This window comes from Engystomops pustulosus, chromosome 5 (assembly GCF_040894005.1).
Source record: "Engystomops pustulosus chromosome 5, aEngPut4.maternal, whole genome shotgun sequence".
NCBI classification, from domain to species: Eukaryota; Metazoa; Chordata; class Amphibia; order Anura; family Leptodactylidae; genus Engystomops; species Engystomops pustulosus.
The window spans coordinates 12336147-12351008 of record NC_092415.1 but is presented as its reverse complement, the minus strand read 5'-3'; the positions used below and the strand labels follow the sequence as shown (position 1 = coordinate 12351008).

General features: G+C 41.3%; 1 protein-coding gene across 2 annotated transcripts in view; it reads right to left on the bottom strand.

The window, feature by feature from the left end:
• Positions 1–10675, bottom strand: part of DNAAF11 (dynein axonemal assembly factor 11) — a 37932-nt gene extending 27257 nt beyond the window's left edge. Inside the window, exons 1-4 of one of the 2 annotated variants that reach the window (XM_072151169.1) lie at positions 10537–10675; positions 8894–9061; positions 8514–8591; positions 5938–6110 (exon numbers count right to left, since the gene is read on the bottom strand). In XM_072151169.1, coding sequence (XP_072007270.1) covers positions 5938–6110; positions 8514–8591; positions 8894–9061; positions 10537–10546 — 429 coding nt within the window. In that variant the 5' untranslated portion in view covers positions 10547–10675. Of the gene's footprint in view, positions 1–5937; positions 6111–8513; positions 8592–8893; positions 9062–10106; positions 10380–10536 lie in introns of those variants that run through there. The other variant, XM_072151167.1, reaches the window with a different exon arrangement.
• Positions 10676–14862: the final 4187 nt, after the last annotated feature.

Genomic DNA, 14862 nt, shown 5'->3' with positions numbered 1-14862 from the left:
ATACTGCCCCCTATGTACAAGAATATAACTACTATAATACTGCCCCCTATGTACAAGAATATAACTACTATAATACTGCCCCCTATGTACAAGAATATAACTACTATAATACTGCCCCCTATGTACAAGAATATAACTACTATAATACTGCTCCCTATGTACAAGAATATAACTACTATAATACTGCCCCCTATGTACAAGAATATAACTACAGGCAGTCCCCGGGTTACATACAAGATAGGGACTGTAGGTTTGTTCTTAAGTTGAATTTGTATGTAAGTCGAAACTGTATATTTATCATTGTAGTTCCCGACAATTTTTTTTTTTGCCCCAGTGACAATTGGAGTTTCAAATTTTTTTGCTGTAATAGGACCAAGAATTATCAATAAAGCTTCATTGCAGACAATTTTAAGCTTATTATTGCAATCTGGGACTATTTTAAAGCATCCAGAGAGCTTCACCAGAGGTCACAGTGGGCAGAGGGGTCCGTCTGTAACTATGGGTTGTCTGTAAGTCGGGTGTCCTTAAGTAGGGGACCGCCTGTACTATAATACTGCCCCCTATGTACAAGAATATAACTACTATAATACTGCCCCTATGTACAAGAATATAACTACTATAATACTGCCCCCTATGTACAGGAATATAACTACTATAATACTGCTCCCTATGTACAAGAATATAACTACTATAATACTGCCCCCTATGTACAAGAATATAACTACTATAATACTGCCCCCTATGTACAAGAATATAACTACTATAATACTGCCCCCTATGTACAAGAATATAACTACTATAATACTGCCCCCTATGTACAAGAATATAACTACTATAATACTGCCCCTATGTGCAAGAATATAGCTACTATAATACTGCTCCCTATGTACAAGAATATAACTACTATAATACTGCCCCCTATGTACAGGAATATAACTACTATAATACTGCCCCTATGTACAAGAATATAACTACTATAATACTGCCCCCTATGTACAAGAATATAACTACTATAATACTGCCCCCTATGTACAGGAATATAACTACTATAATACACTGCCCCCTATGTACAAGAATATAACTACTATAATACTGCCCCCTATGTACAAGAATATAACTACTATAATACTGCCCCCTACGTACAAGAATATAACTACTATAATACTGCCCCCTATGTACAGGAATATAACTACTATAATACTGCCTCCTATGTACAAGAATATAACTACTATAATACTGCCCCCCTATGTGCAAGAATATAACTACTATAATACTGCCCCCTATGTACAAGAATATAACTACTATAATACTGCCCCCTATGTACAGGAATATAACTACTATAATACTGCCCCCTATGTACAAGAATATAACTACTATAATACTGCCCCCTATGTACAAGAATATAACTACTATAATACTGCCCCCTATGTACAAGACTATAACTACTATAATACTGCCCCCTATGTACAAGACTATAACTACTATAATACTGCCCCCTATGTACAAGAATATAACTGCTATAATACTGCCCCCTATGTACAAGAATATAACTACTATAATACTGCCCCTATGTACAAGAATATAACTACTATAATACTGCCCCCAATGTACAAGAATATAACTACTATAATACTGCCCCCTATGTACAAGAATATAACTACTATAATACTGCCCCCTATGTACAAGAATATAACTACTATAATACTGCCCCTTATGTACAATATAACTACTATAATACTGCCCCCTATGTACAAGAATATAACTACTATAATACTGCCCCCTATGTACAAGAATGTAACTATTACAATACTGCCCCCTATGTACAAGAATATAACTACTATAATACTGCCCCCTATGTACAAGAATATAACTACTATAATACTGCCCCCTATGTACAAGACTATAACTACTATAATACTGCCCCCTATGTACAAGAATATAACTGCTATAATAATCACAGTAGAAATATTATCTCCAATGTAACAAAATCCGTGTAAACGCTGCAGGAATTTAGGAATATCACAGAAACCTGAAATATTATAGTTTATACAAAAAATTTGCCCCCTTTGTACAAAAATATAACTACTATAATACTGCCCCCTATGTACAAGAATATAACTACTATAATACTGCCCCCTATGTACAAGAATATAACTACTATAATACTGCCCCCTATGTACAGGAATATAACTACTATAATACTGCCCCCTATGTACAAGAATATAACTACTATAATACTGCCTCCTATGTACAAGAATATAACTACTATAATACTGCCCCCTATGTACAGGAATATAACTACTATAATACTGCCCCCTATGTACAAGAATATAACTACTATAATACTGCCCCCTATGTACAAGAATATAACTAGTATAATACTTCCCCCCATGTCCAAGAATATAACTACTATAATACTGCCCCCTATGTACTAGAATATAACTACTATAATACTGCCCCCTATGTACAAGAATATAACTACTATAATACTGCCCCCTATGTACAAGAATATAACTACTATAATACTGCCCCCTATGTACAAGAATATAACTACTATAATACTGCCCTCTATGTACAAGAATATAACTACTATAATACTTCCCCCTATGTACAAGAATATAACTACTATAATACTGCCCCCTGTGTACAAGAATATAACTACTATAATACTGCCCCCTATGTACTGGAATATAACTACTATAATACTGCCCCCTATGTACTGGAATATAACTACTATAATACTGCCCCCTATGTACAAGAATATAACTACTATAATACTGTCCCCTATGTACAGGAATATAACTACTATAATACTGCCCCCTATGTACAAGAATATAACTACTATAATACTGCCCCCTATGTACAGGAATATAACTACTATAATACTGCCCCCTATGTACTGGAATATAACTACTATAATACTGCCCCCTATGTACAAGAATATAACTACTATAATACTGTCCCCTATGTACAGGAATATAACTACTATAATACTGCCCCCTATGTACAAGAATATAACTACTATAATACTGCCCCCTATGTACAGGAATATAACTACTATAATACTTCCCCCTATGTACAAGAATATAACTACTATAATACTGCCCCCTATGTACAAGAATATAACTACTATAATACTGCCCCCTATGTGCAAGAACATAACTACTATAATACTGCCCCCTATGTACTGGAATATAACTACTATAAAACTGCCCCCTATGTACAGGAATATAACTACTATAATACTGCCCCCTATGTACAAGAATATAACTACTATAATACTGCCCCCTATGTACAAGAATATAACTACTATAATACTGCCCCCTATGTACAAGAATATAACTACTATAATACTGCCCCCTATGTACAGGAATATAACTACTATAATACTGCTCCCTATGTACAAGAATATAACTACTATAATACTGCCCCCTATGTACAGGAATATAACTACTATAATACTGCTCCCTATGTACAAGAATATAACTACTATAATACTGCCCCCTATGTACAAGAATATAACTACTATAATAATTCCCCCTATGTACAAGAATATAACTACTATAACACTGCCCCCTATGTACAAGAATATAACTATTATAATACTGCCCCCTATGTACAAGAATATAACTACTATAATACTGCCCCCTATGTACAAGAATATAACTACTATAACACTGCACCCTATGTACAAGAATATAACTACTATAATACTGCCCCCTATGTACAGGACTATAACTACTATAATACTGCCCCCTATGTACTGGAATATAACTACTATAATACTGCCCCCTATGTACTGGAATATAACTACTATAACACTGCCCCCTATGTACAAGAATATAACTACTATAACACTGCCCCCTATGTACAAGAATATAACTACTATAATACTGCCCCCTATGTACTGGAATATAACTACTATAATACTGCCCCCTATGTACTGGAATATAACTACTATAATACTGCCCCCTATGTACAGGAATATAACTACTATAATACTGCCCCCTATGTACAGGAATATAACTACTATAATACTGCCCCCTATGTACTGGAATATAACTACTATAATACTGGCCCCTATGTACAGGAATATAACTACTATAATACTGCCCCCTATGTACAGGAATATAACAACTATAATACTGCCCCCTATGTACAAGTATATAACTACTATAATACTGCCCCCTATGTACAAGAATATAACTACTATAATACTGCCCCCTCTGTACAAGAATATAACTACTATAATACTTCCCCCTATGTACAAGAATATAACTACTATAATACTGCCCCCTATGTACAAGAATATAACTACTATAATACTGCCCCCTATGTACAAGAATATAACTACTATAACACTGCCCCCTATGTACAAGAATATAACTACTATAATACTGCCCCCTATGTACAAGAATATAACTACTATAATACTGCCCCCTATGTACAGGAATATAACTACTATAATACTGCCCCCTATGTACTGGAATATAACTACTATAATACTTCCCCCTATGTACAAGAATATAACTACTATAATACTGCCCCCTATGTACAAGAATATAACTACTATAATACTGCCCCCTATGTACTGGAATATAACTACTATAATACTGCCCCCTATGTACTGGAATATAACTACTATAATACTGCCCCCTATGTACAAGAATATAACTACTATAATACTGCCCCCTATGTACAAGAATATAACTACTATAATACTGCCCCCTATGTACAAGAATATAACTACTATAATACTGCCCCCTATGTACAGGAATATAACTACTATAATACTGCCTCCTATGTACAAGAATATAACTACTATAATACTGCCCCCTATGTACAAGAATATAACTACTATAATACTGCCCCCCTATGTACAAGAATATAACTACTATAATACTGCCCCCTGTGTACAAGAATATAACTACTATAATACTGCCCCCTGTGTACAAGAATATAACTACTATAATACTGCCCCCTATGTACAAGAATATAACTACTATAATACTGCCCCCCTATGTACAAGAATATAACTACTATAATACTTCCCCCTGTGTACAAGAATATAACTACTATAATACTGCCCCCTGTGTACAAGAATATAACTACTATAATACTGCCCCCTATGTACAGGAATATAACTACTATAATACTGCCCCCTATGTACAAGAATATAACTACTATAATACTGCTCCCTATGTACAAGAATATAACTACTATAATACTGCCCCCTATGTACAAGAATATAACTACTATAATACTGCCTCCTATGTATAAGAATATAACTACTATAATACTGCCCCTATGTACAGGAATATAACTACTATAATACTGCCCCCTATGTACAAGAATATAACTACTATAATACTGCCCCCTATGTACAACAATATAACTACTATAATACTGCCCCCTATGTACAAGAATATAACTACTATAATACTGCCCCCTATGATATCAGTGAGCATCTTGCAGTATATTGTTGCTCTGTGTAGAGTTATTCTCATTGTGATGAATGCTATTATTTCAGTATCTATATGGTACAGGTGAAGGAGGCCGTCCTTGTACCCAGTGTATAGCGGTATTATGTATCTCTCATATGGACAGTGTTTGAAATATTCTGCTGTGACTTGCAGTCATCCTCTATGGGAATCTTTCCTGCATGGACAGTATTAGAGATGCTGATGTCTGGAGTCCTATAATCTGTGATGTATTGTACAGCTCTGGCTAGGACTGTGTACAGAACCAGTATTACCAGGACCGGCCTTTGGGACTGGGGTCACTTTATTGTATTCTCCCCTGTGCAATCCTGCCATATATCTATAGACTTCTAGTCTGTGTGACCACCCTGGGGTCCCCAAACTAAGCTAGAAGCTGGACCCCCACCGATCAACTTTAAGACCGCCCTCCCCACCCCCCCTCTCACTGATTCAGTACCTTCAGCTGTGGGAGGGTGGTCACCACGTACTTCCGGTAGCCCTCATATTGTGCGCAGGGGTTTCCCACCAGGTAAAGTTCTCGCAGGTGAATGTTGTGTTTCAGGCTCTGGACGCTGGACAGTTCCCCCACGAAATTTACTGTAAGATCCAACTTCTGCAGAGATTCACAGCCTGAAGGAGGGAAATACATGGAGCTTCACTGCACAACTGCAACCCTTAACCCCTTAACCCCCAGGCCCTTTTTGGTTTTTGGGTTTCCATTTTTCACTCACTCATCTTCAGAGATCTAAAACTATTTTATTTTCCCATGTACATAGCGGTGTGGTTGTTTTCTGCGTAACAAATTGCTCTTCATAGTGACGGGTTTTTTTATTATTCCATGTCTTGTACTGGAAAGCGGGAAAAAAATCTATAGGCAGTGAAATTGGTGAAAAAATGCATTTGCGCCATTTTTGGGGGGCTTGGATTTTACAGCCTTCATTGTGACAGGTCTACTTCATTCTTTGGGTCGGTGCGATCACGGCGATACCAAACTTATATAGGTTTTATAATGTTTTCATGCATTTACAAAAATTAAAACCTCCGGTACAAAAAAAAAATTATTTTTTTTTGCCGTCTTCTGACGCTAATAACTTTCTCATACGTCAGTGCACGGAGCTCCGGATGGTGTCATTTTTTGCGAGACTGTGAGGCTTTTTGATCACTTTGTATTAAAAAAATGTTGTTGAAAAATGGCAAAAAGTGGCATTCTCGACTTTGGGGGCTATTTTCTGTTACAGGGGTTAAATGCCTGAAATAACCCATTATTATATTTTGATAGATCAGATATTTTGGGACGCGGCGATACCGAACATGTTTATGATTATTTCCTGTTTATTTACATAGATATCAGTTCTAGGGAAAGGAGGGTGATAAGAATTTTTAGTTTTTTATTTATTTATTCATAACTTTTTTATTTATTTATTTTTTTTTACTATTTTTCAGACTCCCTAGTGTACTTTAACCCTAGGTTTTCTGATTGATCTTACCATATACGGCCATACTACAGTATGACAGTGTATGGGGATTTTACTGTCATAGCAACAGATTGTCGCTCCCTGATGACATCATAGGAAGTGACATTCAAAGCCAAGACTGCGGCACCCACTCAGCGGCACCGATTGTAAAAGTTACCGGTGGGTGTTTGCTGCAATATGCAGCAAAAACTCACCATGTATGGTGAGGCTCCAGCCATTGAGCTTTCTCCGAACACTTGCACCCGACATGTGACGTATTGATCTGTCACACGTTGTTAAAGGGAACCTACCACCACAAATCTACCTATAAAGGTAGATCGGGTGGTAGGTGGATCAATGGGACCTGAGGATAGCCCTTTTAAGGGCTAATCCTCACGTCCCCGCAATTTTTTGGTAACTTTTATGAAACATTTATGCTAATTTTATTATGCGGCTACTGGGGCGTGGAGTAGCCGCATCTGAGGTTACACGAGGCGGCTACTCCACGCCCCGGTAGCCACTTTACCCCTCCTACTCACCATCTTCGGCGCGCAGCTGCTCGTAGCTGCGCGCCCTCGTCCAACGATCCGGCAGTCTGCGCATGCGCAGAACAGCAGGCCCGCGCCTGCGCGGTCACTGCTCCGAAGCCGGGACTGCACAGGCGCGGGCCTGCTGTTCTGCGCATGCGCAGACTGCAGGATCGTCGGACGAGGGCGCGCAGCTACGAGCAGCTGCGCGCCGAAGATGGTGAGTAGCAGGAGAAAAGGGGCTACCGGGGCGTGGAGTAGCCGCGCCATGTAACCTCAGATGCGGCTACTCCACGCCCCAGTAGCCGCATAATAAAATTAGCATAAACGTTTCATAAAAGTTACCAAAAAATTGCGGGGACGTGAGGATTAGCCCTTAAAAGGGCTATCCTCACGTCCCATTTATCCACCTACCACCCCGATCTACCTTTATAGGTAGATTCGTGGTGGTAGGTGCCCTTTAAGGGGTTAAAAGTATTCTCCAGGCAGACGGCTTATTAGAATAGGGTCCAAACCTATACTAATCTATACAGAAGTTGATGGATCCATCACTGTAGAATAGGAGTAGAGCTGCAGTAACCTCACATGGCCACTATACAGTCGATCTACTTTCCTGTAAAGCTTCCTGTGGACCAGCAGATGATTTGGGTGGGGTCTGGGTGTCGGAAACCACTATGGAAGTTCCAAACACTTGATTCTGGCCACCTACATGCACATGTAGCCTAAGGCTACTTTCGCACTGCCGTTGCCCGCCGTACCGTAGCGCAGCTCACCCCCGCCCCTCTCCATAGGAACATATAGCGCACGGCGCCGTACTACGGATGAAGATAGGACATGTCCTATCTTTTTCTGGGTTACGGAGCGGTACGGTGCCGCACGTATGCTGCACCGTACCGCTCCCGACGTGCGCCATGCGCCCATTGCTGTCTATGGGGGTCGTATATTGGCTGTATATACGTTGGCTGTATATCCGTCCCCCATACGGCAGTGTGAATGTAGCCTAAAGATGGACAATTTAACCCCATGATTGCAAACATGTACTGATCACTTACCTTCTAGATTTTCAATCTTTTCAATGTTGTTCAAGGCTAAATTCAGATATTCCAGCTTCTTTAATCGGCCAACGTTTTCTGTAATACAAAAATCAGGGTTCAGACACAATCCGTGTTTGTAGATACAAGTTCACCCTTTGGTTTCCAAATTCCTGCTGGAGTCTTCTGTTACTTGACCCCTACAGAGATCTATGGGTGACCTTGTAGTGTATGAGGTCATGGGGATGTCTCACATGATGGGTGACAGGCAGCTCATACTCAAGCATGGAGATGACCACCCCCCAGCCCGGGGTGAGCGCCCCATGGCCCGGATGAGCAGGGGGGATACCCAGGGCAGAATCCATAGTCCCCCATGGAACCTACGTGTACCTGACACGGACCTATCTTAGGGATGAGGTTGTTCTGGAGGTAGAGGATCTTCAGCTCTCGGCACCATTTGTCCAGGTGTTGGATCCTCTCCACATCTTGCTGGTGAAGGGATATTTCTTCCAAGGAGAAGATCTCGCAGTTGTTGTGCTCGGCTCGTCTGCGGATCAAGTCTTCTGTGACTGTGAAATAAAACAGCAGCTCAGGAGACGGCGCAGTGTGAATGATGGCGAGGAACAGCAAGATATGTGATACTACAGCGGAGCCTGAGGTCAGGAGGGACGCACAGCCCTCCAGACATCCCTGTGTACAGCGGATTGTACATGAGCTGCTGTGTTAGATCTTTGTATCCACTGTGGGACTCTAATGAGCCTCAGGGGCTCTGGGAGGGAGTACTGTAGCTGCACCGGCTGTTACAATGAGCAGAGCAGATCTCCTCCTACACTACCTGCTGCTTCTAGATTACACGTGCAGAGGGAGAGAGCTGGGGGGGGGGGGGATGTTCATTGTGACAACCTGAGAATCTACAGCACAAAGGAGCTCTGGTAACAACCCCAAGCTCATAAGAATAATTGTAACAGTTGATTTTAGAAGGATGGGTGGATAAGAAATATAAGATGATCACCTCCAAAAAATTATCCTCCAAAGTCATGTTATAATGAGCAGAGAAGAGTCAGATTTTACCTGAGATAAGTCAAGTTTAGAGGCTGCAGGGGGAAGAGTCGCTTCAGAAGCCTCTATTTTCTCTTCTGTAGCACTTACACACATGCTGCTTGTATCATAATAAGGATAAGAATCTCATCTTTCAGATTCTATGTGAGCTACAGAACTGAAGATACAGGCAGTTAAAGAAAGCCTTCAAATTCCCAACTATGGGGTAGATTTATTAGGCCATTTACACATGTTCAAGGTATTTTTCACCCCGCACATCACTTTGGATGTGTCGGGAGCAGGACGGGCCTCTAAACTTGACTCATCTCTGGCAAATCTTCTCTGCTCATTGTCACATGACTTTGGAGGAGATTTTTTTTATAGGTTATTGGGCATAAAATTCACATAAAAGAGGGAATTCTAGAAATGGCCTTTCATCCCCAACCTGAAGGAGCTGGGAGTTTGTAAATATATAAAATAAAAATGTAATAAATATGTGATCGGAGGGGTGATCGGGGGATTGCTGATGCTCGGGGTGCTACAATTTGGCAACTGAATTGCAGTACCGGCACCAACCATGGTCAGGAAAGGCGCTGTTTATGGAAGAACGCAGCAATGTTTTCCGACCTCTGGACAACCCCTTTAAAGATAATTGGGGGAGCAGTGTCCTGCTGCTCTGATCCCCGCGACCAGACGTCCTGCTGCTAGGTTTCAATCTCCCCACAGCGCCACCACAGGACATATGAGGTATTACACTTCCCACAAATTGCAAAACTACAACTCCCAGCATCCCACGGCGGGTTAGGAAGCAGAATAGTGACCACTACTATTGCTCTTACTACAGAGTCACTACATTTCTCTCTTCTTTGTGGAACTACAACTCCCAGCATGCCCTTACTATAAGAACTCACAGTTTTAAGTGACGATAATAGCTGGGACTTGTAGTTCCACACCATAAAGGAGCGGCACAATGTATATGAGGATGTCTATCGGGGCAGATACTCACTGAACACCATGTCCGCGGCTGAAGACGCTTCCGCTCCGGTGTGTACGAGCGGCGAAAACTGATAGAAGCGGCTCTGTAACCAAGACAACGAAATAATACGGCGGGGGGGACGGGACAAAAAGCTTCAAATCGAATTATAAACCGTTCTATCCTGGGAGCAGCGGCAGGGGGCGCTGTGTACAGGGGATAATGTCACAACGAGCAGCAATGGAGAAGCGATCAATCTGGCCGATCACGTTATCGCACACAGGAGGCTCTGAACGTCCAATTTGGAGCCTTACTAGGTTTTGATAGGTCATATGGGTTAGGGTCCCTGTGTGTACCTCAGGTCCCTTTACACTGGGTATTTTGTCTCCCCAAAATGTTTCATTTGACTCCCCAAGCTTCTATCAGGGTCCCGTGCACACTATAAAGATGAACCAAAAAACTAGGAGCCAAAAAACTGCAAAACTATCATCAGTGACGACACAAACCAGTTTATAGCAAGAGAATAAACTTACATTTTTCGCACGCAGTAGTTTTGCCCAAAAACAACAATTTTTTACAGTTTCACGGCTCACTCACCACTTTTCCCAAAAATGTGACCCTTTAATTTTACCAAAATGCAAACATATATAAATTGTCTTCTGATATTTCCTCCTCTGGTGTTAGATATTGTCCCTGGAGATTGGTGTAATCAGACCTTTGTGTATGTTGTTAGTAGCAGCAGGACTGTGATATATGGATTTATATTCCAGGATTGTACCTTTTCCAAGTGTACTGATGGTGTGTCCTTACTCTGCTGTGCCCTGTGCTCTCTGCAGCCAGTGTTAGGTATTGTCCCTGGAGAGATGTGTGATCATAGCTTTGTGTAAGGTGTTGGTAGCAGCAGGACTGTGAAATATGTCTTAATATTCCAGGATTGTAGCTTCTCCAAGTGCCCTGGTAGTGTATCCTCTCACTACTGTGCTCTGTGCAATAAACTGCATGGAACTTGATGTACAGGCAAAACTTTATCCCATAGAAGAGAGAAAATAACCCAATGACGACCAGATATCTGTTAAAATATTTCTCTTTAATAAAGTGCAGCATAAATAATCTCTATCTGTGCATAATCTGATTAATCTAATTACATCTATTAATATTTTCTGCATAATTAGGTGCTCAGGGAGGGGACACAAGTTAGATCTTCAGTATTGGACTGGAGGGGGGTCCAGCACCCCTGGAGATCAGATGTCCTCAGCAGCTCATACACATAGAATAGAACAGGAAGCAGACAGCCCCCTAGTGGTCACACAGTGTAACTGCAGATCAGTTTCCATTCATTTCTATGGGCGCTAAGCTGCAGTGACTCAGTTCAGCCACTGTATAGAGAACGGCGCTGCCCTCTTCTTGATCCATTTTCTGTTTATCAGCTGCTGAGAACATCTAATTTGCGATCCTTCGTATAGGGGACACCAAACACCTGTAGATCCGTATAGGTAGATGGATTAGTGTCCCAAATATTCCACATACTTAAAAAATACAAAGAAACTACATTCTAGTTTACATTCATTGAGTGAAGTGCAATAGTTTTATTTCCTTCAGACGGAGGCCGTGTTATTCATCTGCATCTGCCAAATTTCTGACACAGTCTCAGGATTTGCCTGGGATCTTAAGCCAATCAGTGCAGTATGGAGAGGCAGTGCACCCCACAGCAATCAGAGCTCCTGATACCACTGCACAGCAATCAGAGCTCCTGATACCACTGCACAGCAATCAGAGCTCCTGATACCACTGCACAGCAATAAGAGCTCCTGATACCACTGCACAGCAATCAGAGCTCCTGATACCACTGCACAGCAATCAGAGCTCCTGATACCAATGCACAGCAATCAGAGCTCCTGATACCACTGCACAGCAATAAGAGCTCCTGATACCACTGCACAGCAATCAGAGCTCCTGATACCACTGCACAGCAATCAGAGCTCCTGATACCACTGCACAGCAATCACAGCTCCTGATACCACTGCACAGCAATCAGAGCTCCTGATACCACTGCACAGCAATCAGAGCTCCTGATACCACTGCACAGCAATCAGAGCTCCTGATACCACTGCACAGCAATCAGAGCTCCTGATACCACTGCACAGCAATCAGAGCTCCTGATACCACTGCACAGCAATCAGAGCTCCTGATACCACTGCACAGCAATCAGAGCTCCTGATACCACTGCACAGCAATCAGAGCTTCTGATACCACTGCACAGCAATCAGAGCTCCTGATACCACTGCACAGCAATCAGAGCTCCTGATACCACTGCACAGCAATCAGAGCTCCTAATACCACTGCACAGCAATCAGAGCTCCTGATACCACTACACGGCAGCCGCCAAATTGGATCAAGGGCAAGTTTTTCCAATGGGGATTTTCCATAGATTCCATGTGGGTTCATACTGATTGGATGCAGCACTGCCAGCTCTGATCAGCACCAGGGACAACACATCCCACAGCTGTGCATCACAGGGAACGTTCCTGGTTGTTGTTGTAGCAGCTTTCTGCGTTTATAACTCTTGAACCACGAGAGATATAACAGATCTGATTGCGGAAATCGATTTCTGAGACAAGTCTGGTCTTTGATCCACTACATGTGGACCTTCCTATTGTAAAAATTTATGAATGATTCAATATGGCGGCTTTCAAGATGGAGACCAAGTTCCAGATCAGGGGCATAACTGGGAGAGGCAGGGCCCTATAGAAGACTTCTGAATGGGGCCCCCCTTCCCCTTTTTAAAATATATATACAGTATTTGTATATCTGCATATGTAAGTTACAATCACACATATTTATATACTCATATATACACACATTTATGTACTTGTATACATACACATACAGCATATAAACACCATATACACACATACAGCATAATCATACATACAGTATATACACACCATATATACATACAGCATATACACACAGAAATACAGTACCGTATACACCTATGCAGCATACACACATCACGTATGCACAAACGTATAGAGCATATACACATACAGCAAATACACACATATATACAATACCAGACTATACACAGACATACAGAATAAACACACTATACATACATTCAGCATATACACACCCAATACACAAAATGCCAGGGCCCCCTTACACTGTGGGCCCCATAGCTGATGTTATGGCTGCTACCCCTGTTGTTACATCCCTGTTCTAGATATAACCTCACAGACAGACACCTCACCCATAAGATTCCTATCTGATTATTTTTGAAATAAAAGGAACCCTGGAGCTTTTGATCGAGTAGGTAACCATATCGCCAAAAGTATGTGAACCCCATGTCCAATTCGGGAGCTTCATCTATACCCTGTGCTACCAGGTGTTAAAATATACTGAAATATCCAGAGATAACCCATATGGATCGTACCAAAGAGCTCAATGACTTTGGGCTTTGGTCATAGGCTCCGTCCTGTATCACAGGTCAGTACCATCAGATTTCTGACACATAGGTCCATTTCCACTACATAGGTCCATTTCCCTTTTATTACTATTATTGTTGAAGTGGTGGCGTCTAAAAGTAACAACAGCTCAGACCAAGCAAACAGAGCAATGATGCTAAGAGCTCCTGAAATACTCTGTGCTGCTGCTATCAACCCTGACTGGTTACACAATGACCGACAGTCATTGGAGTCTTTCAATGTGATCCCCAGTAATTGCCTTAGATCCAGGGGGACATGGCCGTCTTGGGACAAGTTACAGGAATTGCAGCCGAAAAGGCAAAGTGGCCCTGGCTTTAATCTTTTCCACTTTTGAGTTTTCAGTTTCCCCTCAGACCGGCTGAGTGTGGGGGTTCAGCTGCAGAACCAGCGCTTAGTGATTCTGCAGAAAAATCCAACTATCCAGGATACTCAATACAATAATTGGGAGACTGCTCCCTTGTCATGTCCAGCTCCAGCCAATAGAGGGCAGTACATAAAGCAATGAAAGGTTAGTCTGCAGAACTGCAGCTATTGCATCTACATCTATGTGCACCTAAAGGATTGTCAATGTATTACTGCTACTTAAAGGGGTTGTCCAGTTTGGAAAATCCATTGTGCTAGAGGGTAGTTCTATACATCATCTGCTTCCATAGGTCTATTGCTCTGGTCTATCCTTCATTTCACAGATAACCCATCTATGTGAATGGACACTGTGTAATACTTAATCTCCCCTCTGGGGGTGCTTCCCGCAAACCATTGATTAGCCCCTATGGATCCCAAATGATCACTGATGATCCTAGTTCATCACCATATTTACAATAGACCCTAAAAAGTAGATATTCTCCAGAATGGACAAACCCTTTAAGCATCTCCA